This window comes from Hemibagrus wyckioides, linkage group LG03 (genome assembly GCF_019097595.1).
Source record: "Hemibagrus wyckioides isolate EC202008001 linkage group LG03, SWU_Hwy_1.0, whole genome shotgun sequence".
Lineage (NCBI taxonomy): Eukaryota > Metazoa > Chordata > Actinopteri > Siluriformes > Bagridae > Hemibagrus > Hemibagrus wyckioides.
In genome coordinates, this window is record NC_080712.1 from 8,985,831 (window position 1) to 9,012,906 (window position 27,076).

General features: G+C 41.4%; 1 protein-coding gene across 4 annotated transcripts in view; it reads right to left on the bottom strand.

The window, feature by feature from the left end:
* lef1 (lymphoid enhancer-binding factor 1) overlaps positions 1-26,641 on the bottom strand; it is a 40,934-nt gene extending 14,293 nt beyond the window's left edge. Inside the window, exons 1-6 of one of the 4 annotated variants that reach the window (XM_058386051.1) lie at positions 25,738-26,641; positions 24,132-24,198; positions 22,511-22,638; positions 3,626-3,749; positions 1,545-1,635; positions 251-370 (exon numbers count right to left, since the gene is read on the bottom strand). In XM_058386051.1, coding sequence (XP_058242034.1) covers positions 251-370; positions 1,545-1,635; positions 3,626-3,749; positions 22,511-22,638; positions 24,132-24,198; positions 25,738-25,944 — 737 coding nt within the window. In that variant the 5' untranslated portion in view covers positions 25,945-26,641. The remainder of the gene's footprint in view (positions 1-250; positions 371-1,544; positions 1,636-3,625; positions 3,750-22,510; positions 22,639-24,131; positions 24,199-25,737) is intronic. The other 3 variants (XM_058386049.1, XM_058386048.1, XM_058386050.1) reach the window with 3 other exon arrangements.
* Between the last annotated feature and the right edge of the window lie 435 nt (positions 26,642-27,076).

Below are 27,076 nucleotides of genomic sequence, written 5' to 3' on the forward strand. Positions count from 1 at the left end.
TGAAATGTCTCTTTTATAAATCTGGTCACGATGGTGCCACTCTTGAGAGTCTAGTCATTTTTAGTTCATTGTGTGCCTATTTCATGATAAAAAACCTCCACAAGATAATATTTTAAAAACTGGTAACCAAAGTTTTCCTAATTCTACCAATTAAAGGTATACTGTTTTTCATTTGCTGGACTCAGACTGTGTAGAAGGAAGAGGAGGATAATGAGGAGGAAGAGGAGGTGGGGGGGGGGACACCACTCACATGTGCATTAAGTCTGTCTCATGTGGAGGCTCATGTTTGACTTGTGGGTTGACAATGGCAGGGTGGGGGATTCCCGTGGCATGAGGTCCGGGAGGTCCTGGAACCATGTGATGTGGGAACCTGAAAACAGAACCGGACCACAAAGGAGAGTGAATGTGTGTGTGATAGAAAGAGGAAAAACATGGCAGAAAAATGCAAGTAGTGCACTGAATCAATCAAAATAACTGCTTAACATAAATCTCATCACCATTATCCTTTGTCACAAGTTAGTGCTACTCTTATGTCACATTTAACCATCAGATAGCTCCTACTGTTAACAGAAACAGGAAGTCATTTTCTGCTCTGTGAGCAGAGCTAAGTCCCAGGATTAGAGCTGTCTTTAGTACAGACTGGTGAACTCTGTTAAGGAAGCTAAATCTGGTTTTCTTCTTCAAGTTCTTGACTGTTGCAGGTGCTCCGTTAGTTCAACAGTACGCTATGCATGTGAAAGTGTTTTACCACCATACACCATGTACCATATAAAGACTTACTGACCAAATAAGATCCATGCAAGTCACTTATTGTGCCCTTGTTAAATCTTAATGGCTTCATTTTCAAAGAACCAAAACAAATCTAGTTTTCTAAAATGCTATTTCAAAAACTTTTGTGACACTAATTTGCAATACACAATGCATAAAAACAGTAAGGTTTTTATTTGACTCAGCCTCATATTATACAGCATGTGCAACCAATCAGCAGGTACCATTATTTCCTATTGAGGACCATTTTCAAATCTTTTTGTGCTATTTATCAAGTGTGTCATTTCACATTTGCATTCTGTAGCAGTATTTTTGTTATTGATCAAGATAATCAATTAAACTTTAAGCACAAATAAAGTTAATCTAAAGGCTTCCAGTCTTCCATATCATCTTTAGTTACTTTCCCATTTGTTGTGCAGTGGGGACGGTTGACCTCAGCGCCTGCCTGTGGTCCGATCCAGTTTCAGTGTGTTTGCACACAGAGTCCTCAACCCTTGCTTAGGCGAGTTCTTTTCTCCTGCCGTCTCATATGATTCTCACGCTCAGCTCACGGGAGCCAGGGCGAGCTGAGGAGCAGCTGCATGTGGCCTGGACGAGCCAAGGAGGCGCATGGCCAGGATTGAGTCAGGAGAAAGCTCAAGATGGGAACAGCGGTAGACACACATACACACGCACCATCTTGATGCCATTTGCTGATTTAGGCTGCCTGATGAGCTGTGTGTGTGTGTGTGTGTGTATGTGTGTGTGTGTGTGTGTGTGTGTGTGTGTGTACTCACCAGCCTAGTGGTGGGGTGATCTGTCCAACTCCTCCAGGGGAAAGTGAGTAAAAGTTAGGAATATCTGGACCAGGATGATGCCTAGGCATTCCTGTATACACAGAGAGAGGTACTTAGTATCATTTGTTTCAGCATTTCATCTTTACACTATATTGACACACAGTAAGTTTTTATACACACACACAGTCACTGAGTCACTGATTACTTTCCTATAGCAAACAGCATGTCTTGTCATGTTTTTATAAATACAGTCAACACTGTTAAACAAATGGGCCACCAAAGATAAGAGATGCATGATGTGACAGGCTTGTACAAAAAGTGTCACACACAAACAAACAAAAACACACACACACACACACCTTTAAAGCAACTGATCAGGTCTGGTTTCTTCCAACTTCAGGAAAAGGAAATACAGACCTTAAGCTCTAAAAGACCTTTTCCACCTGGTTACAGTGTAGTACAGTGTGTTATGGTAACAAACCTATGATCATATATTTCCATTGCAAACTAGCCCGAACTGAAACTATGTTTCTGCGCTGACTTTGGTTCCCCTTCCTGCCAGGATACTGAGTGTACCAAACTGGAATATAAGGGTGGAGGTAGCAGTGCAGGCTACTGATTAATCAAATGCAGTCATCTGTGAATTATCACAAGTCAATGACTCATTTAAAATGAACAACCACAGACTAAATAGTATAGTATTTGTTACTTTACTTCATGTGGTTTGGGGTGTTAACTATTTGGAGTATGTTTTTAGTATAATACTTTATTAATATCCTGTAGCGGACTTGGTTGCTCTTTTGCCCTTAGTTCTGTGTTGTCTTACATAGTTCAGTGTCTTTATGTAGTACCAGAGTCCTGGAGGAATGTTGTTTCATTTCACTATGTACTACATCAGCTATATTTGATCGAAATGACAATAAGAGCCTCTTTACTTGACTTGAAAGACTGTTTTGTGGGATTTGTAGTCTTAATTATGACAAATGCTCCAAATAATCCAAGTTTGATAATAAATGTTTTAAAAATATTATTTAACAAAGCAAAACTGTTAATATGGTGACATTTTCTGTAAGTCTCCAGCATAAGCACTTTGTAGAAGTCAATATGTTTCCCACCATGGGAAGTTCATCGGGACAGACATAATCACGAATCATTTGTGACTCATTAAAAACACACACACACACACACACACACACACACACACACACGCAACAGCTGTATCTAAGACCAAATACTACTCCACTAAATAATATGATGAATTAGCTTGCCAGAATTTGCTTCTTTATGCAGTGGCTTCTGATTTAGTATAGCAGGGTGCAACCTGGGATTTGGCCCATCCTAGCTAAACACTTTAAACTTTTCTATTGGACCATGTAGCAGTCTTTAGTAGAGCCTGATATCATCCTAGTCAAACCTATAAAAGTTCTGTTTGGTGGCTTTAAGGATTTTCAGAAACGCTGACCTCGTTCTGCTGTAGATAGATAATTTCGTTAATTCACTGTAACTTTGTTAATTAATGTTAACACTAGCATTGCATTTCAGAAGCCTCCAGAAAACTCTGTCTACATTCATTAACTTGTTTTGTCAATACATTTGCTATCGTTACATAATGAGAAACTTGACCAGTGTACAGACAGTTCCTGATTCCTGAATGTATCCATTGGAAAAGCACAATGGACGGCTCACTGATGCTGAGAATCAGGCAAAAAAAAAAAGTGTGCGCGCGCGTATGTTTTCATATGGTGTGCGACTTCATTGAGGATATTTATAGCTCACTAGACCTCCACGACATCACCACATCCTCCCTATCTCTCTCTCATTCCTTCGATCTTTTTCCTCCCTCATATTGAGTTGCTGCAGAAACAAACGTCTGCCGGAAGGAGCACATATGGAGTTGAGCTTGTGTGCAGTTCTCTGCCAGACCCCCTGCCACCCCCACAGATCCAGTTCCTCCAGCTGCTCTAAGCTGCTGAGCCGAAGAAGGACAATATGGAACTCAGCTCACTGCTGTTCTGGGATGAATCGAATGTATTCATTTTACATGCAGGTGTGTGTGTGTCTATGTGTGAGAATGTGTATACCTTTGGAGTCCTGTGGGTGGTGCGCGGAGTGAGGGCCAGGGGCGAAGTGCTCATCGCTATAGGTGATCAGAGGTGTGAGGGGGTGAACTGCATGGGACGGCTGCACCACAGGAACCTTATTTGACTGCAGGACACAAACGTAGGAGGGGACACATTAGGATTTTAGTTTATAAAACATCACAACATTAAAGCAATGATCACACTGGATTGTCACGTCACTCTTTTCTTAAAAATGAGATGGTTATGCATGACGCTTGTGATGTGCTTTCGATAAGCAACGTGCAACCTAGCGTTCGATATCAAATCAAATTCTGATCTGAGCTCCACTTAATTGTCTTTTCCTCATGCTTTTTTTTTTATTGTAAGCAATAAATAAATAAAAAGGAGGGCTAGATCTCGCCTTTGACTTCACTCAGTTAAATGAAACACATCAGATCCTTTCCTTTTGCTTCTTTTTTTCCCATTTAATGAAAATTACATTGATGTTTGTTGTGATCACTGCTTAGCTCTTATCTGCAGTATGCCCTGGTTAAAAGACTAAAAAGTGGTGACCTAACATGCCATGCTTTATCACCAACATTCTCTCAATTATACCAAATATTTCCACTGCAATACTTAGGAGGGAGGAAAAGAGGAGGGAGGAGGGAGAGCTGGAGGAAGGGAGCGCCACAGGGCAGAGGCAGAGCAGAGGTCTCGGGGCTGGAGATCAAAGGGAATCATTAGCCGGTGAATAAGGGAGTTCATTACAGAGCTCCGGCCGTCTGCGGTGGAACTAAGCAGGGTTAATCACGTCAGCAGCGGCCTCAACTCTCTCACACACACACACACACACAGGATTGCAGGCTGACTCACAAAGCCAATGTCTTGACACTAAACAGCACACACTAATACACACCCACGCATACACACAGCAACCCCAACATCACATCAGGATGTATATGTTACCATAATGATTATCCGTTTCATGTAACCCAAATGAACCACTTATGACCAAATTTCATTGTCAGCTTTGGAGGATTGACAGGAAAAATATATATAAAAATAAGTCTCTAGCATTCACACAGTCGGTAAAGGCCAATGAGCTTTATTTTATTTTAGAGTCCTGAGGCTGATGTTCTCCCATCCAGTAAATTATGCTCCTGACCAGCCTGTGCAGGCCGGGTGAGCTCGAAACGGCCATTGTGGTCCTGGAGGTAGGGCTGGGTTCAAATGACTAGTTTGTCCTAATTTGTGAGCAGAGCTCAACATTCTCGACCCGCTAATTGGTAAGAGAGGCCAAGCGGGCGGTGGAAGGTAGCATTATTGGTTCATGAGACGGCCTGGTTTCAAGCCGTAGGGCGTGGGAGTTTGTGTGTGGGAGTCTCTCGTGGCTGGCATCACATTGCCCCAAGGAGCACTATGTTCTTGTCCAAGCATGGCAAAATAATAGAGAAGAAATGAGAAACGAAGGCTAATAAGACATCAGTTAGCAACAGGAACTTAATATCTGGGCTTGTTAGGTTTACATCATTGTTAGCAATTTAATATTTCTGCTTTGTTTAATCATCGTTTAACCACTGATAGTATAACAAAAACTTCACATTTCCAGAAAGTGTGCTTGTTACATGAGAAAAATAAGAACCAGGGTCTGTGATTGTGTATGTGTCATGGTAAGCCTGTTTATGACTAAGCTTAAAGGTCAGGACTAAACCAGGTGGAGGAGTAGCCAACGGTATCCTAGCATAGGAAGACTAACCACGACCCAGCCTCTACTTATAACGTGCGACCCGAGGCCTGTAGTCTGAGGCAGGTCCGAACTTGAGGCCTGAACGACAGCATGCATGCTTCTTCCTTTATTTTACGCCTTTCAGCTCCTATTGGCTTTTCCTGTGGGAAGGAGATAAGAAGCGGGCGGATTTTTCTTTAAGCCCCCCATCCCTGTCTCACAGTGGGGAGAAAAAGAAAAGAAAGACGAGTAGTAGAGAAGAGAATGGGGAAGTGCTGAGAGGGGGGCTGTCATCAAAATGCTCATGAAAATGAGCTGTTCTCTCAGTGACACACACACACACACACACACACACACAGCGCTTCTTATCCAGCTAGTGTAAGGTTGTTGACTTGCAGCAAATCAGAAGAGTGGAGAGCTCTTGCATTTCCTTCGATGGCATATTGGATCTTTGTACTCGCCCAGTCACAGCTGTCAAAGTGCATTTTACTCAACTTCTTAATAAACTCCCGGCACTGTGCATCACTTCAACAGCTAGGCTAATGTGACACACACGCACAGCCTCAGGAGCTAGAAAGTCACAATATTTACGTTGTCTGAAATAAGAGCCCTTGAGCAGTAGGTTCAATCAAATAAATCTTGCAAAATATAGTCCTTCTACATAGCACGCAGTCTAATTTGCAAAGCCGCAGCCTTTAATAAAACGTAGGGTTTGACACATTTATCGAGGACTGTGCAAACACTTTTACTGATGCAGCCCAGGATGTGGTGACCACAGGAACTGAAGTTGTCGGCGTCATGGCAACTCTGCCCCAGATCTCATGGATGCTACATTTACACAGACTGGGTGGGATGGTATAGAGTGTAAGGCAGCCATGCTGGAAGTCCCTGTCGCCATTTCATTCTTTATTGTGAGGAAAAATAATAGGCTTAAGCCTGTCTTTTCATATTTGGGGAGAGGTGGCCACGGACTGGAAAGAAGCTATTCCATTTGGAGTTTTATAACCAGGCTTGGCTTCACAAGAACCTCAGATGTGGTTTTAAGAGAAATTTCATTGTGCGGAACTTGAGCTGGCCAAAGTCCTACAGAAACTCCGAGGTAGAGAGACGGAAGGAGAACGAGAGGGAGAAAGACAAAGACAGAAAACAGAGTGGTGTTAAAAAATCCTGCTATAGCGCTCAAAGGTGTCTGTAGAAAAGGCTAGTCAACATTCTCCTAACCGGTGATGTTTAAACTGCTCTCGCGGTAATTCTCCAAATGCCCCCCCTCCCTCCTTACTACATTTTGTACTCAACTCAATTATCCCACTTCTGCGACATGCGGGAAAAAAAAGAGGAAGCAGGACTTTTATGATAATCGCTTCCCACTTCTGTAATTTATATGCAATGAGGACTCGTGATGCTCACGGCTACAGTCGAGCATGAGCGAAACGGTTCACTCAGTCAGGGAAATGAAATGTTGAAGCCGGATTCTCAGCCTAATAAAACTGTGTAAAAGTCAGCAAAGCTTGCCGTCATACCTGCACTCAATTCCACCAACAGGAGCTTAAGCTTCTGCCTTCGCTAGGATAGTGCAAAAATCATGACTATAGGCAGTCCTGGGGGCATGTGATTCCAGTGGTAACCGACACCTAGAACACTAGATAACTGATCTGTGGATTTGTAGATTTGTGTGTCAAGCAATATTATGAAAATAAGGATGCAAAGGTTGTGGCAGTAACATTAAATAATTTGCAGTTTGTCCATTTAACATTTTAAAGGACAACCAGCTCTTTTGTTTCCTATTTATTCGGATTGCAGATTTCCAGGAGCAAAGTTCACCCCAACGAACTCTGCGAGAAGCAAAACTATCGTTTGAAGTGAATTTTTATTATTTGCACCATTAACCTTCTGAGGAGGAATTTTGGTTCAGTCTGATTAGTGGTTTAGACAGATGAGACGGACACACAGACATAATAAAAAGAATCAGCAAAAAAAGAACAATGAACAATTGAGAGTTATCTCTAAACAATACAACTACAAGAGGTTCATACGACAGACAAGCAATAACAGAAGCAACAACAGATTTTCTTTTTGATAGTTGGGACGATCTAGCTATAAGCTTAAGCCTGTTTAGCTGCTTAAACAAAAGATGTTAAAAGGCCAAAGGCGGAACACACCCAGCACTGCCTACACAGCGGGGCTGGGCCAGGTGTTCCCGCTCAGATCAGTAGGAATGCATGACCTTTACACAACAAAAGGTGAAAACACACCATTCTACTGCCCTGGTACCTTCAAAGCATCTCAACAAGCCACAGAGCACCAATGCGCTTGTTTGGGATACAACCATAAAATTAGATGCTTAAATAAATAACCAATTAGCATTGAAGAAAACAAGCAAAGCCTGCCATCTTCACTGGAGTGTTGAAAATGGAATGTGTTATTGGCAGGACAGCCTTTTGGCCAAAGGCCTTAAATGTAACCAAACCCAATTAATGGAGAAGAAAGGACGACTTGCGGCACATGCCACGCGCCTTGGGTAATGAGACAGAGAAAAAGTGAGCGAGTTCAGACAGAGGGAGACAGACAGAGTGAGTAAGACAGACTGAGGGGAGTAAAAAAAAGAAAAAAGAGGTAGAGTAAGAGGAAAAATAAACGTTAGAAAGCCGGCCCTGGAGCGTGAAAAAATATTCACATCAATGAAGGGTTTCTCAGTCTTTCTTCGCTACGAGCAGTTCATCTTTTCCTCCATGCTCAGAATGTCCTCAGATGACCAGAAAGCTTAGCATGCCATCCATATGAAAAAGCCCATTTATGTTTTATTTCACGATGCTGATGAATGCTCATAATAAAATCTAAAAAGAAAACCTAGCCATATATTGTCACAAACCTGACACATGTTAAACATTAAAGCCTTGTATAGTGATTACAGCATCCATCATACTGAACTTGTGTTACTGAGTCACTTGGCTGCTGGATGTGAACTCGGACTCCAAACATCACCGACTCTGTTCAAAATGTCATATACTTTTATGCGGCATGAGTGAAAACTGTACACACTTAGGAAATTTAGAAGGTTTCGATTGTCCCTCTGGGGATCTTAAAGGTTTTATATAAAACAGCAGAATTCTTGATCTTACTGGGTTTGGAGTAGAACCATTTTCGGAGGCCAAGACAACTTAATTATGCAATAAACTCTTAAAGACCCTTTGATGAACCCATCTGCCCAACCAGTGAAGCTGAATTCCAAACACCTTGACAAGTTCTAGCTATTGACTAGAAAATATTTACCAATAAATTGCAAAGTTAATACATACAATCTCAGAAAAGGGGAAGAAGGGGTTTCACTGTATAATTAAGAGATCTACAGGTGTGCTCCGGGACCTAACAAAAGAGTTGCCTGAGTGGGTGGCTTTTACTTTCATGCGGGCGTTCAGATATGAAGCTCTAAGGACAAAGAATCATTCATTAACATGAGGGCATACAGGGTGTTCTTGTGGTGCTGTGCTTTCATTCATTCTCAGTAAGTGCTTTATCCTGATGTGGTGAAAAACATTTAATTGCTCTGATTTGAGAACAGAAATAGAAAGTTCATTAGACAACATCACAGATACGTTGCAGACATGATAAAATACTACCTAAAATACTGTGTGAATTAACTGAACTGGGCAAACTTTCTGCTAAAGTGAGCAACATTTTTTTAAAAATAGAAAATAAATAAATAAATCTGGAAAGCATGATAAGTGTGTTTTAAGCAACACCTCAGAAGGACCACACAATCATATGACTACTATTAATATTTTTGCTCGGTTACTGTTTTAACTTTGCGATTAATGTCAAATGTAAAATCAGTTAAGTGCAAGGCTTTAAGTCACAGCTATCATAAAAAGATAATTTTATGTATTAAGTGACGGACAGCTAAGAATCAAAGAGCTGTTGAGGGGATGGATGGATGGATGGATGAATAAATAAATAAATAAATAAATAAATAGGCAACTAAAAGTAATAACAGACCAACCAGCTATATATCCACTGCACACATTAGGCAGTAAATTGGCAGTACATAAAAACAGCCCTGGCTGCAAATTAGGAAATTCGGGTCCATGTATGACTTCATCTCGGCGTCTTTTTTTGCTAACAGGAAATATGTTTACACACACAGCACAAAAAAATACTGCTTTTGGAGGCGTTTAGTTAATATGTCGTTTCAAAACACAGCCCATCTGTGCTCCATCATCAACCCAACACAGGACCAGGTCACATGACCGGCGCAGGCACTACTGCACTGACAGACATTAACAATAAATCAGAAATAGATTCAGACACGTTTTAGTGGCGTTCCGCCAAAATTGAAGCAAAAAACACAGCTACTGTTTCTCATCTTGCCAAAACGTGACTGCTAAATGAACAGAAATTACTCAATGATCCTATCATTGTGCGTGTTCCAATACGAACCAAAATACTTTGAAGGGATGAACTTTAGGGCTTTAAGATTAGTCTTTTGTGTGTGTTGAGACTAATATTCAACTTCAGACGTTCTTTATTCCATTTTGAGTGTTTTTCATCGTCTCTGGCTCAGTCATTAGGGATCTAGATCAAAAGCAGGATTTTTAAAAATAAAGCTGTTCAATTGAACTGAATAAGACTGCATGTTCATATATAGACCAAACTATTACATTTGGATAATATGGCTACAAACCCACACTAATTGGTGTCATCAGGTTTAGAGCTTGGCCAGAACCAACAATTTTGCCCAGCATTGCCAAACACTGAAATTTTATCTGGAACATCAGTGATTTTTCGGCATGCTCTGTATCTTGACGGCTTCTGTGAAAAGCCAATACTGCAACATTGATGAACAAATATATTGTAAGAGAGCTTGATACCTGAACAAAGGTATCAGTTCAAATGTCCTGTGTGTGTGTGTGTGTGCGCGCGCATGTGTGCATGTGTGACTGGCATGCAACACAGTGCAGTACTTTAAAGCTAATCATGCTACATTGCAAAACTATGCTGGTTTTTAATCTATTTAAAAAACTCTGCTTAGTCATTTGGGTCACGTGGGGCTCTTTGGTTGTTGTGGTTTTCCAGTGGCTGAATAGAGGCCTTGTGGACTCTGTGTGGATGTTTATTGGTGTATGATGGTTGGGCGAGTGTCTGATTGGTTGTGTGAGGTTCTGAGAGGGTTTGGCCAAGTTCTTGGCCCCCCTGCAGCCTGAGGCTCATTAGCACAGCAGGGCCTGGTCACATCAAAGCACTGCCGAAAGGTCAAACATTCCACTGGAGCAACCCAGTCAGCAGGCCCGGCTGCTCCTACTGAACAAACGCGTGCATGCATACACACACACACACACACACACACACACACACACACACACACAATTAATTAATAAAAACCCAGCATGGTTGAACCAACCCCTCTCAAAAAGCCACACAAGCAGATCTGAGAAACAAGAGCGATCATTTCTACTGATCTCTACAGCCTTCGTGACCTCGATGAGGCACAAATGAATGAACGAGTGGTTACTCCCTCTTCTTGGCCGGTGCCAGCTTTCTATCCGAGCTATTTATAGCCTCCCATTCTCCAGCAGCTGTAACACATTGCATTTCATCTGTTTAGCTGGGGTTTAATGCTAAACACGCTACTATGATTGTGTATGTATATATTTATATATTCAATATATGTAAAGAAATGATAAAGCTGGTTAAAAAAAATAGTTTCCTATTAGATGCGTCCTAGCTTCCATTAATTAAAAAATATATAAGTATGAATACGAGAAGGCTAAAACGGCAGTGACAGAGACAGAGAGTGGATGGAGTGGGGAGGAGGGGGTGTTAAACACCTTTTGGCAGACACAGAGGTGATGGCGCTGAGGAAGAGGGAGGGACGTGCCTGCTGTGTTGATAGTGCTGCACTCTCGTTCACACAGGTACTCAGCAGTCTGCATGTGAATGCCTGTCAGTCTGGATTTGAGGAAACCGACAGTGAGAGGAGAATGGAGCCTGCAGACGGCTTTATACCCCTACCAGTATGGCGGCCTTTCTCTTTCTTTAATGCTCGATCCTCTCATTCTCCGTCTCTCTGAGCAGCAGGGCTGAATTCAGGTTAATGTTTGACTGATCACGTTTTCGGTCTCAAATCCCGGGATGTTACCGTCACAGCTTGAAAGATTCAGGTTAAGGTACAAGTTATTCGAAGGTGGACTATCCAAACAGTCTTTTCTACAGCTTTGCTGAGATATAACCACAAAATATCTATCAAGGTCACAATTTAATATTTCGAAGCCACAAAAAGAAGTCCCGTGGTCACGAATGACTATGTAATTGAGCCCAGGACTGAATATGATGTGAAATGTAATACTTAAAGCACAAACTTCGATTAATCATCTTGTGAGAATGAATTGTATTTGTACAACACTTGTAACAATTAATAATATCCTAAAGCAGCTTTACAGAAATCCAAATGTAGATTTAGATCCTTAAGGAACAAACCAGTGATGGCAGCAGCAAGGAATAACTCCCTGAGAAACCTTAAGTGGAACCAGACTCCTCCATCCTCTTTACATCAGATAGTGAAATTATACAGCATAGATAATGTAGCTTCTACAGCTGTATAAATTCAGACAGTACAGAACAGTGTGCTGAGAGGATGCTGTACAGTATGAACAGACGTAATTAAGAGTCTATATGATTACAGCAGCACTTCATATGTACACATCAACAGTATCTAGGTGAGATTATCACTAAGTATGAGTAAGAGTGAAGAAGTGTATTCACTTTGAAAATGTGTTTATGGTGACCCGGGCTAATGGTATATCCATGTGGCAACACTAATGACTCCAGTAAGTGTTTATGTGACATTGCAATATTGTAAAGTGTAATATAATCGATCAGTCTACTCAGTTACAGTTTCCAGAGTGGTCCAATTCAGTCATTTCTTGGTCTCGCTCATTTTAAAATACAAACGATGCCACATTTATGTACTTCTTAGCCCCTAAATGAGTCTGTGGGAACTTGTTTTCTCAACATATAAATTCATGGGTAGACCTTATTAAAAAATAACCACCATTTCAACAGATTTGCAATTTTCCAAGAATTTATCAGAAAAGACAGGATGTGACGAATGATTTATACACTTCAGCTTGTTTATCACCTACTCGTTTCACTGGCACAGATCGTCAACAGCCACTAGGCGATATGTATAAATTGCTCCGATTTTCCAGACGTTTAAATTATTTTTTGCCGTGCGCATTTCATCCTGCTCTTTTAATTTACCTCAAAATCGTGTCAACGTGTCACAAGATAAAGTCGTCAAGATGCCGTCCTCTTCAGTTCTATTCACACAGGCTCCTGGATCACTTCCCAAGCACTAAATCGCCCATCTTGACAGGTTTTAGACTTGTGTTCACACTTGACCCCTTCCTGATTAATTGCCATTTTAATTCTGACATTAAAGTGCATGTGTGAAAGGGGCCAGTGTGAGAGACAGGATAATGAACAAAGTAAAGCACCAAGGGCAAAACAAATCCTGCATTCACATGTCTGCAATGCTACTCAGTTCATCAAAAGATATCACGAAGCTTTGAAACAAGGCCTCTTGTTTATTAAAAAAGGGAAAGGCATTGAAAAGCTCTATCCATTTGAACTTGTGGCCCTGAGCCACCTGAGTAAAGACCTCCCCCTTTCGGTCTCTGCCCACGATCAGCCCCCGCACAGACCTGCAACCACAAAACCTTTATGTCCAGGTGTGTAATGTGTACTTGGTACAAAAAAATCTTAGACTTACTTAATGACTAGACATTCTTCATCAAATGGCTATTCTGGCATTGTTTGGCACAACAAGGACAGAAAAAAAAAGCAAAAAGGACATTGTCCTAAAAACTCTCACACCCCTGCTCCCTTCTCTGGAGGCGGCTTTAGTAGGCAGGACAATGTTGCACTACTAACAGGCCGCATTGTGTAGGATTAGCTAGTTAGCCCCAGCACAACTGCTTTTCAGGCTGGGATTATCCAATGAAAATACACACACACACACACACACACACACTTGCATTAAACAAATGCCTTTTCCCCACCCTTGTATGACGACGGAGCACTTCAACAAGCTCTCGAGAGTCGGTGAGCACCTCCCCCAGTCGATACTTTTGAAGAAGCGCCTCAGTGACTTGTCAGGGGCCAAAGCAAACGAAACACGGCCCTGTGTGGATCAAGGCCAATCACAACGACTGAAGGATGTGCGCAAGGCCTTTGTTTTCTTTTGCCAATATGCGATTTTAAAAGGAGATAAAGAAAGACGGCTGGTTGGTGAAAGAAAAAAACAAAACACTGGAGACCAAGCAATAAGAATCATACACTTTCCCATTGAAAAAGGAAAATGTGTTTTTTGTACCCAGTAGAGAGAACTCCAAGCAAAGCAGGTGATAAAGAAATAGAAGAAGAAAAATGTTCTCTGTCCCACAGATGAGCAAATTGTAAGTGATAGGTATTATATTTTGGGGTTTTTTGGGAGAATATAACAACTGCAAGTCTAATATCATGTAACAGTAAATGCAGGTCTGTACTCAAGCAGTGAGCATCTCTTATTGCAACTAGAATAATAATTACACAATACTCTCACCTCACACCATTATAGTTTTGACTCAATTTCCCAAGCCAGGTCAGATTGATGCAGTGCTAGCAGGTACCTTAAAATGCCACTTGCTTGTCTAATATGTACATGAAAAGTGGTACATAGATCAGATTTATAAGCCACAAATATCTGCAATATAAACCTCTTACTAATTATATACAAATCTCAACTTCTGTTGAACTGTTTCAGAAAGTCTGTTTTCACCATCACCCTCCACACCGCCCTTAAATAAAAATGAAATAAATCTCTTCGCTGCGCGTACATTTTGACGGAAAAACTGAAATTCCGCTAACAGCTGCCATAACGAGGGATCGAGGCGCTGAGCGGCACAAAAGTACCCTGATCAGACACGCACGCACACGCGATCACAGACGAATGCTCACACGCACGCTCTTGCTGAAAACTTTTAAGTGTTTCATCATCCTGTATCCAAGGACAGAAAAGATAAACAAAGAAACACTAACTCTGAAATCAGCAGAGAGAGGAGATGCGAAACAAGTGTATAGTAACAAGAAGCAGAGGAACAAAAATAAAGTAACAGAGAGAGAGAGACAAAGTGAGACAACAGAAAAAAAGTACAAAAAGAAAAATAACAGCAAATGACGGACAGTACAAGAGGGAGAGCCAGAGTGCATGAGAGACAGAGAAATTCTGGGTCTATGAACATACGTCCATTAGCTAAAAGCCAGGACAATGCTGAGGTGAGAGTAGAGCTGAGAGTGAGCGATTTGACACGAAATATTAGATCATGATACCTGGCAGCATGTTTGTGATCTACAATATATAGATTTGATGAACTAAAAGCAACAGTGATTTAATTTCCATTTAATATCTACAAAAATATGATGTCATTAAATTGTAAAGATTCACCAGCTTACACACAGATTGAAAAACGCGTCATCCATTATAATCCTTTAGCACAATATTGAAACTGATATTATTTCATCATATTGTCCTGCTATAATAGTCCACCTCAAGCTCGTCGGTCTCATATTATAAAAGCACTAAGCACCCCAGAAGGGCACTTGAGCACTCAGTGAACCTGTGACCAAACACTCGAGAGCTTGCAGAGCAGACCAAGTCCATTTATTCAAGTCCAAATCAATTAGCGAACAAGCTCGATAAAGCTGGAACACAGATTCGGAGATGAAAGATGACATCCATTTGCATGATGAACCTTAACAACAACTTGCCTACATGAAGAGGCATTTTTTAATGAAAGATTGCATAGAACAATAGTTGAAGGTGGTTGGAAAGAAAACACTGACATGATACTGATGGGTCTTCATGGGCAAGATATTAGTGTGAGCTTTTTGCTTGATTTATTTTACAAACTAATCTAATATGTAGTCTTTGAAATAGTATTGTATAAAAATTATAGTGAAAAGAGTACCATTTTCTCACATTTTCTTCCTTTACCAGAGGAGAACTACTGCCAATTTGTGAGCAAAGCTATAGATCGTGACACACATCATGTACGCACATGAATTATGATGCATTGGTCATCTCACCTGCCCCTACATCACTTCCTGTTTAACAAGACTTTTATGGCCAATGTGCATGCATGCTTCCTTCCTTCCTTCCTTCTAAAAAATCTGTATAAATCACTTGAGTTTTCTGATTAATCGTCTGATTTGTGTATATATTTATGATGCATCTAGAGCTTTCCCCTCTGTAGTCACATTACTGTACTAATGACACATTTCAAAATCACCAGCTTTTATTCATCAAGGGATGAATAAATGATCCAGCATTCTTTTTCCTGGTAATGTCCTGGCTTCTGTTCACACTCCAGATGAATTTCCTGGGAATTGTGCTCTTCGTGCTTTTCGTTCTGGTTGAATGCTGTGTCAAACTTAACAGGATTTTCACTTTTGTTCGCGTTCACCCTTAATCAGGTGTGTGAAAGTGTGTTTCACTCATGTCTCTTTATCAGAATCTCAAGTCATTCAGATATGCTTAGGATTTGCACATTGGGGTCAGTTAGGGGTCAGTGGAGTGGGATGCCAGGGCAATATGTAGACAAAAAGGGGCTTGGATGAGCCTCAGGAGCACCATAGCGATTGCACCTCCAAAACATCAGCGAAGATAAATATGGGGACATCTGCATGCATCCATTGTGTCTCAGTTTTCTGCTCTGCTGGACAACAGCGAGGCAAACTGCCTCTGCCCTGAACCTCTCACAGCATTAGTAAGTGAGTTGCGAGTGTCAGCCTCTGTGCTGCGAGAGACACACACGAGTGCTCAGGTAACCGAGACACTAATCAAGAACCACGCGTAATTGCTCTGATGGATTTCATCCTGGAACAGAAAAAAGAGACGGTCTGGAGCTCTCTCTCTCTCTCTCATTTTCTCTTCCCTCATCTCCATCCTCCTTCCAACACACACACAACTCTCCTCCTCCTCCCCCTTTTCTAATTCCCCCCTCCACCCCTTCTCTCCCTCTTGCGCTCACGAACAGCAGCCAAGACTCTCCATCTAGTCGGAGGCAGGAGGCTTTGAAGAGATCAAAGGCAAGGCCGCGAGCAGTGCGGCACTCTGGGAATACAGTGAGCCTCTCTGCTCCTCAGCCCCATTTTCCAGAGTCATGTCGGATTGCAGCTGGATTGCATTCCGCCGGTTTTCTTAATGCTCTTGGTTTTGACTTTGACATCAGTGAACCCCCCCCCATCCTCTACTTCTTCAAAACAAGAGTGAGACAGTAAAGGGGGGGGGTGAGATATAAAAGACAAAAAACTGAAAGAAAGGCAAAAGCAAAAAAAAAAAGAAGAGAAAAAACGTGCAGAATAAAGAGAATGCAAGAAGCATGCGCTAGTGTAAGAGGGGAGGGAGAGAGAGAGAGAGAGAGATCGACAGAGTGATTTTTATTTTCACAACTCCATAATTGGCCAGTTCAAAGGGAACGGAGGGGGGGTGGCTGGGGGGGGTGAAGGGGAGCATTTGTTTTCAATTCTGTGGCCAATATGAAAGGAGCGACAAACTTTTATGAGTTTCCCAAAAATTAAAGACAGGTTTTTTTTCACATTCAAAGAACAGGCTGTTTTTTTTCTTCTTCTTCTTCTTCTTCATGATGGAGACCACACAAAAATGAACTGATAGCAAACCGCAAGAGAGAGGAAAAGAAGGGAGGGAAAAAAAAAAAAGGAGTGCTGGTGGAGTCAGAAAAAAGTAAGAGAGCGAGAAAGGGAAAAAAAGGCAGCTGTATCCATACATCCATTAAAGCGGCAGGCTAATAAAGCCTGGTGGCAGCCGTCCCTTTGTACTGCAATTCAGTCGAGGCCGGAATCGAACTCTTGCTGCACAGAGCATGAATACTTCAGTGTTGTCGGCTCCTCGGAGCACACGGGCCTCTTTAACTCTCACACACCCACAGAGACGGGCAAAAAAATAATGAGCTTCTGCAAAAAGCGAGAAGTTAAAAAAGAAAGAACTGTAACTTTGTGCTGCAGTCGCCATTGATCATCTGTGCCACCGAGGGGACATGGAGCTGCTTATTCCAGCGTCTGAAGTTCAGAGGAGAACTGGGATTTAAACACACACACACACACACACCTCCCACTGAGTCCCATATCTGTCAACGTACAAGTCCACAGCTCAAGCATCTCCTTTATCACTGCTGCATCCGACATCATGCATGTCAAGCATTCGTTTCTGTCATTCTACAATATACGAAATCACTAAAAAAAAACAAGCCGAATCTGTCCCAATTTACCGATCACCGCCCAAACATGGGATTAACGTCAAAGTGGATGTCGCTTTGCACTAGACAAATGTTCAGCATGAACAGTACAGGATTTTCGGTCATCTGAGGAAATCAGAACAAGCAATCAGAACGAAAGAGACAAAAGGAAAACATGCAGCGCAAACACTTGAGCCTGTCTGACAAATGAGTGAAAACAGCGCAGGGCTGAGCAGACGCCTCGTCGGGCGTTTACCCAAGGTCACACGTAGACGTTAAGTCACAACAACAAGTCGTGTGAATGCAAACACTGAGCAACTTTACGACTTTCAGACTCGAGCCCTGAGGTGTGAAAAATCACTACAGAGGTGAGGGGGGAGGGGGAGAGAGAGAGAAAGGCAGTGAGTGGTAGATAACATGCTAGATACTGCTAGCCCATGTTGACCCCTGTGCTATCTGTGCTAAATGATAAACAATATGCATCGCAAAATTTTGCTATATTTAGCACACCACTGGCTTGCTGTTACTAAATACAAAATGTATAAATTCAATGACATTTTTAAAATGCAAGTTATTTCTACACTAAATATTAATAGTCGGACAGACCCAAGTGCTGATATCCATGATACACCAGAAAAGTGTACTGTAATGTAATTTATCACAATATTAAATGCGTCATATCGGTCAGCCCTCCTGAAAAGCGTGCGGCACCCATGATCCCGAAAAATGAAAATACAAAATAAAATAAAAGGAGTCTAATGTTGTTAAGGATTTATCAATTACCAATACTTCTGATTATTAGCCAATACTGACAGTCACAAGTGAATCGGTTTTGTGCTAGATTTGTGCATTGCAATCGCTGATTAGAAAAATTGGGATGCAGCACGGCTTTGCTGCTAGTTCCGGGGGAATGTTTTCTCTCTTAACGCCGCCAGACTAACCACATACAAATTACAACTCCGACACTCAGGTGAAAGGTTTTAGGAGAACCATTTCAAACCGCTTCAATAAAAAAAAAAAAAAATATTCAAAACAAAAAAAAAAAAAAAAGAGAGAGAAAAACTTACTTTATTTTCTCACCCCCCCACCCCGTTCTGTCTCTTTCTCAAAAATAAAAAGCCCTCAGCCACATGGATTCAATAGAGCAGTGTTTAGTGCTGGATGGAGACGGAGTATCGATGGCTTTGTTTATAAAGCCTGAATGTGCATCAGCACTTCAAAGGCCTGCGGGCTGCCACACACACACACACTGTGAGGTCTGTGTGTTCAGACCTGCTCTGCAGATGACATGGCCGTCTCTGTGACCCTCCTCACTGACTCTCTGCATGTGTGGAGGCTTTATTGCTACTGTAAAGTAAGACCGAAATGAAATGAGCACCTCGGTGCTATAAAATGCTTCAGCATGTTTACAGTCTACATGCATGTCGTGTACGAATATGATCATGTTCCACAACACTGTTGAATTCTCAAATCTACTTGGGTGCAAGGTGTTTTCGGTTAAGACTCTTTGAAAGTAAAGCTGGCTGTAAACCAACTATTTTAATTCCAAAGGTTTACTTCAAGATCATTTCTATAGCAATGCTGCATGTTATTTTATTTAACGTTTACGGAAGAAGTCTCCAGTGTCAGAGCTTTGAAGACCTCGATCAGAAAGTCTTCAGGACGGAGAACTTTCGCTTTCTTTTAAAGATAACAGAGCTGCATGTTATAAACGACTGTTTATATCTTTTAACACAAGTGATAAGACGAACTCGCTTGCTTTGTGGAGGTTCCACATCATTAAATATAATGTAGAGGTAAAGTAACAGGAAACGATTCAAAAGCCCATCGTGCAGTATCAAATTAAAACTGTTGACTTCGTGTACCAGTGGAAATAAATCGCCATCAGACATGCTGTTATTGAAAAATAATCAAATTCATTCTAGCAATATAAGAACAGCAAGTTCTGAAGTGTTTTATTTCGTTCACTGGATGAGCTGATACAAAGACTTTTTCATGGCAGAGCATCGGCAAGTGTACAGAAGGTAAAGTCAGGCCATGTAAAATGTTAGATTTAGTGGAAGAGATCATACACAATAAGTAGTTGCTGTCAAAAATAATTAGACAACCATGCCATCTGCTGCAGCATTAAGACAAATCAGCTGCCTGAATAGCATAATATCTGAACTAGCAAAAAACAAAACAGTAATCAATAGGGTTGCCTACTCCATCTGTACATAGCTGTTAAACTGGACCTCCAGTAAGGGTGTGACGGTTGTTTTTACGATTTACAGTAGTAACTCACGGTCATTCACGGATTTTATTCCCAGCAACCCTGAATGATATATTTTTTTTTTAATAATTCCATAAGGCCACAACCAACTCCTTGAGTCTCAAGACCAGTCCTTGAAGGGTTGGCAACCCTAATGAAAAGGCATTAGTGAGACCAACCCATACTCAGGAAACATGGCTTGCTGGGAAATGTGGTTTGCTGACATTGACGCCGCAGAGCCTGTGAAGAAAGGAAGCTCGGTTAACGGCAGTGTTAAATCGCGTTAGGTAAGCCAGGGTTAGGGGAGGCTGTCATTCCACGGCACGTCCACCCTGAGGAAGAAATCCGTCATGTCCCACATCAAAGGAGAGTGTGTGTGAGCGTGTGTGATCTATCGCCAGCTTCCAGCCATAATAGGGGTGGGCGGGACGAGCATGACCTTTGAACTACCGTCAACATCCTACACAATCTTACGTTCAGACAGCAAATTAGCAATTACAGGAAAGCTTATAGAATTCATTCACCAAGCTTGGGTTGGTATGAAATGGGTACCGAGAAACCAACCCTGGAAAGACCAACCACAGTGTGTTATTTTGGATGATGTGCCAATTCATACTGAAAAAAAAACAAACAAACAAACAAACAGTATACTTTCGTCAATTTGCTGTGACATCCCTACACTCACGTATTATGTAGATCCAGATACATCTTACTACTGAAGTTTTTAAATGGTATAGACTCGGCTTAATAATTACTCATATTCCCTTTTCTAGGGCTGGTCACATTTCAGATATCCTTTAGATTCTATTATCAGCCACAGGATTCAAAATGGCATCAACTTACAAAATGTTGCAAGTCTTAACATCAAACTGTCACTTTTAAGCCGAGACGCAATTTCTGGCAGCGTTCCCGTAGTAAGGTGTTAGCTAATTGATGGATTACAGACCAGACTTGTAAGTTCTTCTTTGCGCCGGCCCTCCAAGGCAGGAAAATGATGAAATGAAGCACCAGATTGCTTCCCCCTGCCTTCGTGTTCTTCCACCACCGCCTTTTGGCGAGAGGCTTGTGAAGAAACGTGAACCATTGCACATGCAGTCACTTTAAATAACCCAAAACGGAACAGCAAAACCTCATGCGACCTCCTGCTGATCGCTCCCAAACATGCCACGAAAGGAACAGGAACTCAGCACGTTGCCAAACAAAACCCAACCTCTCACCAGCCTTCTCTCGTTTTATCTTCATCCTTTCCTTTCTGGAGACTTTCAAACTTGATGAAACTTCCCCATTTATGAGGATAAGGAACGGTTATTAAGTGATGAAGGCCTATGGAAATGTTCAATGGTTGGAGCTTGAATTCTGATATACACAGTCATGGAAAAATATTTACTAATGACGTTTAGGTAGATCTCGGATATCATTTCCAGATTTCAGGTTATTGGAGAAGCTCTACGTCAGAGCAACATGCGCAGACACCATGGGCCACTGCCACTGGTAAGCTAATAGCAGCACGGGTCAGTGAAGCCAGCCAGAGGGAGCATTTAAATCTCACCACTCCTTTTTTTCCCTCACCAAACTCATACCTTCCCACAGTCAGGTAGCAGCGGAGCAAATCTGCTGAGCGGCAGAAAAGCCGCCGACCCTTGACTGGGTGTGTGTCAAGCCCTGGAATGTCATGGCCAATGGAAATTTATCCAAACTTCAGGGAATGAAAGAAGAGGGGAGGAGGTGGGGGGAGACTAGCGCCTTTGATCTTGGAGAAAACTGATCCCAGGCTTGAGATACTGTGTCGACGTATTTGAGCCAAAGGAGAACGTGAGAGGAGGGGGGAAATGCAAACGGTCATTTACATCTTCTGGGACACAGAGATGCGCGTCTGATGAAATAGACAGATAATTAAACATCCCACTAATAATTAGACAACACTAATCATGTGACACCAGACCCAGTTAGCAGTGTGTGCTCCATGCTTCCTATATCACGTTTATCTAAAAACAAACAAACACAAACACCTTGAGATGTACAGGTGCCCTCTTGAGCAACTCCTACACTGACTTTACCCTTCAACACCCAGCAGCATCTGTGCATTTGTACAGTATCAGCACACGCAGGCTGGAGCCGGGTGAACAATGCCAGAGATGAGCTCGTATGTTAGCCTGCGGCGGGTGCCTGTCCCCGACACGGGGCCACTGCCAGACTGTTCTCCATACAAAAACCTCCAAACAGGATTAGAGTGGACAGCTGCTTGCATGTCCTGCATCTTTTTTTGCAGGCACTGAAGATTTGCAATGAGGCTGAGCAGACGGTGAGCGAGTAGCACCGAAGAAAGAAAGACGAGGTATAGCATCAAGCTACTCTTACTGTTCACATATCTGTAAACCGAATGTGTTGATGCCAATTTTACTAGGGAATGTTATGCAGCATGCTAGAAGCCAGAGTGGAAGGATGAGCATTTCTCCTATAAACATCACCACATGGTTGCCAGGTTCTCAGTCACAACATGAAGCAAATCGTCCAGCATTACTCCCATCACAATAAATAATAGTTGGACTCATCATCTTCAGCATAACAAATTCAAGGTCACTAGCAGCATCTGATGCTGATTTGTCCTACAGCAAAAGAAAAAAAGACTAGGCAAAACCCACCGTTCTGGGCATGGGAGGCGAGAGAGAGCCGTTGTTCATGTAGGGCTCGTTGTTCATGTTGGTCATCATGATGTAACTTGGATAACCAGAGTAGGCATGCCCTTTACTGTACAGATCTTGGAGCTTTCCTGGAAATAGAACAGGGTGGTTATTTTGCTTATTCAAATACAAAGCCTTTAGCAATAAAAGCTAAACCCAGTACACAAAGTTTTCAATGCATTTTAAAAGGAGCTAAATGGATCTCTTATATACATCAAAATCTACAATAAGAGATTAGTGAAGTAAGTCATGAGAATGACAATGGGTCATGTTCTTTGCTAACATGCAATAAAATATTTTTAAAAATGCATTTTATTACTCAAACTAATATAAATAATGTTAATTAATAAAAGAAATAACTCGGTGTTCACTTCTCCTTAATTTAATACACAGCAATATGAATCTGTTCAAGATTCACAATAAATGTCTTTGTCTCACGAATGCTGCACAAGAAAAAAGATAAATAACAAATAAAATAGCAGCAGTATAATATTACTGCCTGAAATGACACTGCAACATAGAAGTAAATTTAGAACGAAATCTAAGGCATGATTCGTTTTCAGTTCCTTCGTTTATTGCTCTTTCAGTGCACACGACTCTATAAAAACGTCTTTCTCTTAAAATTTTATTAAATGTTTCCCCCCCCCTTCATCTTCTCCAGAGCACAGCCCTGTTTTTTAGGAGGACAATAGAGGCTGTCTTTGCCAATTAGCAACAATTAACACACAGTATCTCTCACACACAGACATACACGCAAAGTATCAAAACACAGATGACCCCCGACTGTTTACGGAGGTCCTCGTGTTTTTGTGTCAGTGTGAAAGAGAGACAGAAAGTGTTTGGAACAGGAGGTTGCTTCTAAAGGAAGAACAGACAGAAAGACAGCCTCCTGTGTAGGGAAGGTGGGGGTGCGAGCGAGCCCGATTCGGGGGTGGTGATGTGAGTGTTCTCGGGTTTAAAAGGGGGGTCGAATACTATTCACGACGACCTGAGAACAAAAAGGGCTACAAGCCCCACCATTGTGAAGTCCGACACTCGGGCGTTAGATTGACGAGCAATCAGTGAAGATCAAATGAACTCCGCAGCAACACGTCCCTGATGATAGCACTGGTGTGTGTGTGTGTGTGTGTGTGTGTGTGTGTGTGTGTGTGTGTGCGTGCGCGCGCACGTGTGTGTGGAGGCCAGAGTGTCAGTGGGAGTCCTCTAGACCACCACACTGGCACGTGCCGAGCGCCGTCAGCACTAAATCTGCTGCTCGTCTTATTGAACAGCTTGTCAAAAGCAAAACCGAGCTAAAAGACATAGTAAAAATGAACAAAATTGGTTTGGGATTATAAAAACTGTTCATTTTTGAGTCCTTTGTAAAATTGTGAATATGTAAAATTAAACCTTTTCACCACACAAAAATGGAAGCAATCTTAGAAATAGAAATATAAAATTGCATAGACAAAATTTCTGTCTAATAGACAATGAGCCTTTCCTGCTTTTGCTCAACACAAATCTTCTAATTGTTCATGGTGTGTTATGTGAAATAAAAGAAGTTTTAAAAATAAAAATAAAAAACAGGCCAGGCATCACTTACCATCGTCCGGATGCTCTCTGTGTTTTTCATGATAGGAGTCTGGGGTTATTTGGGACTGTCTACCTGCCTGTTAGAGAAAGAGGAAATAAAGAGACTTATGAAAATCAAATCATATTCATGCTGCACATATGAACTCAACAATCATGTAAGGTGATGGTGAAAGAGGGAAAGCATCAAGGCTTTTCAGCTTCAGTTGTTTCAGAAGATATTTTTACCCCCCCTCTCAACAGGTTTCTTTGAGGAGATGAATATTTAAAATATAATAATTATCTTTTGGCTATAAACAGTCCAAAACTGTCCTACGTATTTGTTGTGAGAAGATAAACCTGGGACAATAAAAGAAATCCTCACACACACACGAACACACACTGGAGCTTAGATTCAAAGAAATCTGCAATGAATTTCTAATCAACATTTAGCCCAGTGTTTGATTCTTCCTCACGACACTTCCTAACCCTGATGTTGTGCATGTCAGGAGGAAAGCTTTTCATTAACGTCGCCTAATAAAGCACGTCCTGCAAATATGGCACGCTCCATCCATGTTGTGTTAAACGGTTTACAGTTCGTAATAAAAACAGAGTCTCTGGAGAGATCTGAAATCACACAAATAATTATTACTTCTTGTTTTATAAAATATTAACCAATTGTAATAATTACTGTTTGTTTAGAACGATCCCATTATCTCCAGGACAGGGCAGGCAGACTAAGACAGGATGCAACAAAAGCCAGATCATTTGCATCCACACATCCTTGGCAAAGATTAAAGAAAATTTTACTACCAAAGACAAAAAAAAAAAAAAAAAAAAGGCAGACAAGTAGGACGTAAGAAAATGTGCAATCTCTAAAAACAAGGTTTTCATTTTAAATTGATTAATGGAAGGTAAAAAGAAGAAGAAGAAGAAAACAAAAAAACATAAATGAAATGAAAATAATAAATGGAATAAGAAAACAAAACAAGCAGCTATATCTATTTCCCAGAAGTGTGTCAGTGAAACAACAGGGCAAATTAAATTGTTGAAATATAAAAATATATCTAATCTAAATCTAAAAATTCATCTAATCACACTAAAGAAACATTATTACTAATACAATTAATCAAACTAGAATTCTGTTCACATTTTTACAGTATTCATTTTATTTTTTCGAAATCTCTGGCATCATCATCATTATTATTATTATTTTAATTCGATCAGTGATTTATTTATTTTTATAAAATCCGAGGCGTAGAACAATTGTCGGATCTGACATTGTATGATTTTCACTCAGTAAGGCAGAATGTGTTTACATGTGTTTCGAATAAACTGAAACTCGGTAGCAAATTCACACGGGGTGTATTTAACAACACGTGGTGTTTCTAAACAGGAAGAGAGAAAAAAAATGTTTTATTTAAAAGTAGAATAATGATAGATTTGTTACCCAAGCTGATTAAAGATCGAAGAAGTACCGAATTGTTTGATTTGAGGGTTTATTATAAAAGATGAATCACTCAAGGAAGGAACCCGAGTGAAGGAAATTTAAAGACATTGCTATTATTATTATTATTATTATTATTATTATTAGATATTTTTGTTGGTTTTGGTGTGAAGTTCTGAATCTGAGGACTCACGTCGTGACTGTTGCTGTTCGGACTCGTTTCACTCTCATTAACCAGAGAGGATTTGAGCTCGGCCAGGTCTCCCTCCTCCTCGGAGTTGGTGATTTCGGCGAAGCTCTGCTCTTTCTGTGGGTCTCCCTCGTCCTTGAACGGGATCATCTCGTCGGTGGCGCAGAGCTCCGGGTCTCCGCCGCCTCCACCACCCGCCAGCTGCGGCATGTTTTCACACCTCTCCCGAGAACTTTCTGGAGCAGGAGCTCAGATCCCTTTTCGGAAAGAATTTGAACCTTTCTACAACACCACGGAGTCTCTTCTACAAGCAATTTCTACAGTAACTCTGCTAAACGGACAACGTGAAATCCAAAGAGAAATGATAATAATAACAATAATAATAATAATTAAAAAAAAAAAGGTGCTCGGGTCTAAACAACAAATTTTCTGAATGAACCCAAGGAAGAACTTGCAACCTTTCCCCCACCCTGACGAAGCGACTCCGTAGTTCGTGTATTTCCTTGTCTGAAATTGTCCTCTTGAGAGAAAAACAAAATAAAAACACCACAAAAAGTCTTAAAAGTTTGTTTGGCACGAGTAGTTAACCGATAACGCACGCGCACCTTCTCCACGCCACTCCAGTCCAAACAATCACGCCAAGTTGCTGCTTTTTTTTCTTTTCTTTTTTTTTTTTAACTACACGTTAAACTTTCCGAAACATCCACGATGACCTTAGCTTTGATTCGGAATTATTGCAAGACTTTCGATAAACAACCCCCCCCGTAAAAAAAAAAGAAAGAAATTCGCCGGCTTGTTGTGGGAAGCGCCGCACGCGCGCAGACAGACAGCACAGTTCCGAAGTGGAGCAGCGGCTCCGCGCGATATGCAGCACAGAGAGAGAGAGAGAGAGAGAGAGAGGGAGAGAGAGAGAGCGCGTGCGTGTGCGTGTGTGCGTGCGTGTTTGTAACGTAGCAACGGCTCTCCTCCCCTTCCACCACCACCACCACCCCTCTCTTCTTCCAGCTCCCGCATTGACTGTGAAGATAGAGATGAAAGAGACGCCGCCGCTCTGATTGACACTCCCGTAAGAAGGAAGGAAGAAGACGGGGAGGAGGGAGGGAGGGAAGGAAGGAGGGAGAGTTTATACATCTCTCATCGGCAAATGGACAGACCGAGAGAGAGAGAGAGAGAGAGAGAGAGGTGTGTGTGTGTGTGTGTGTGTGTAGGTTTAAAGATTATAACCTGTGCACCAGTGTGTACTTTTGGCTGTTTGTGATTTATAACAAAAAATCTCCAAGGATACAAAATTGCCTGATACACCTCACATCATAAAGTAAACAAAACTATAGTGGTGTATAAT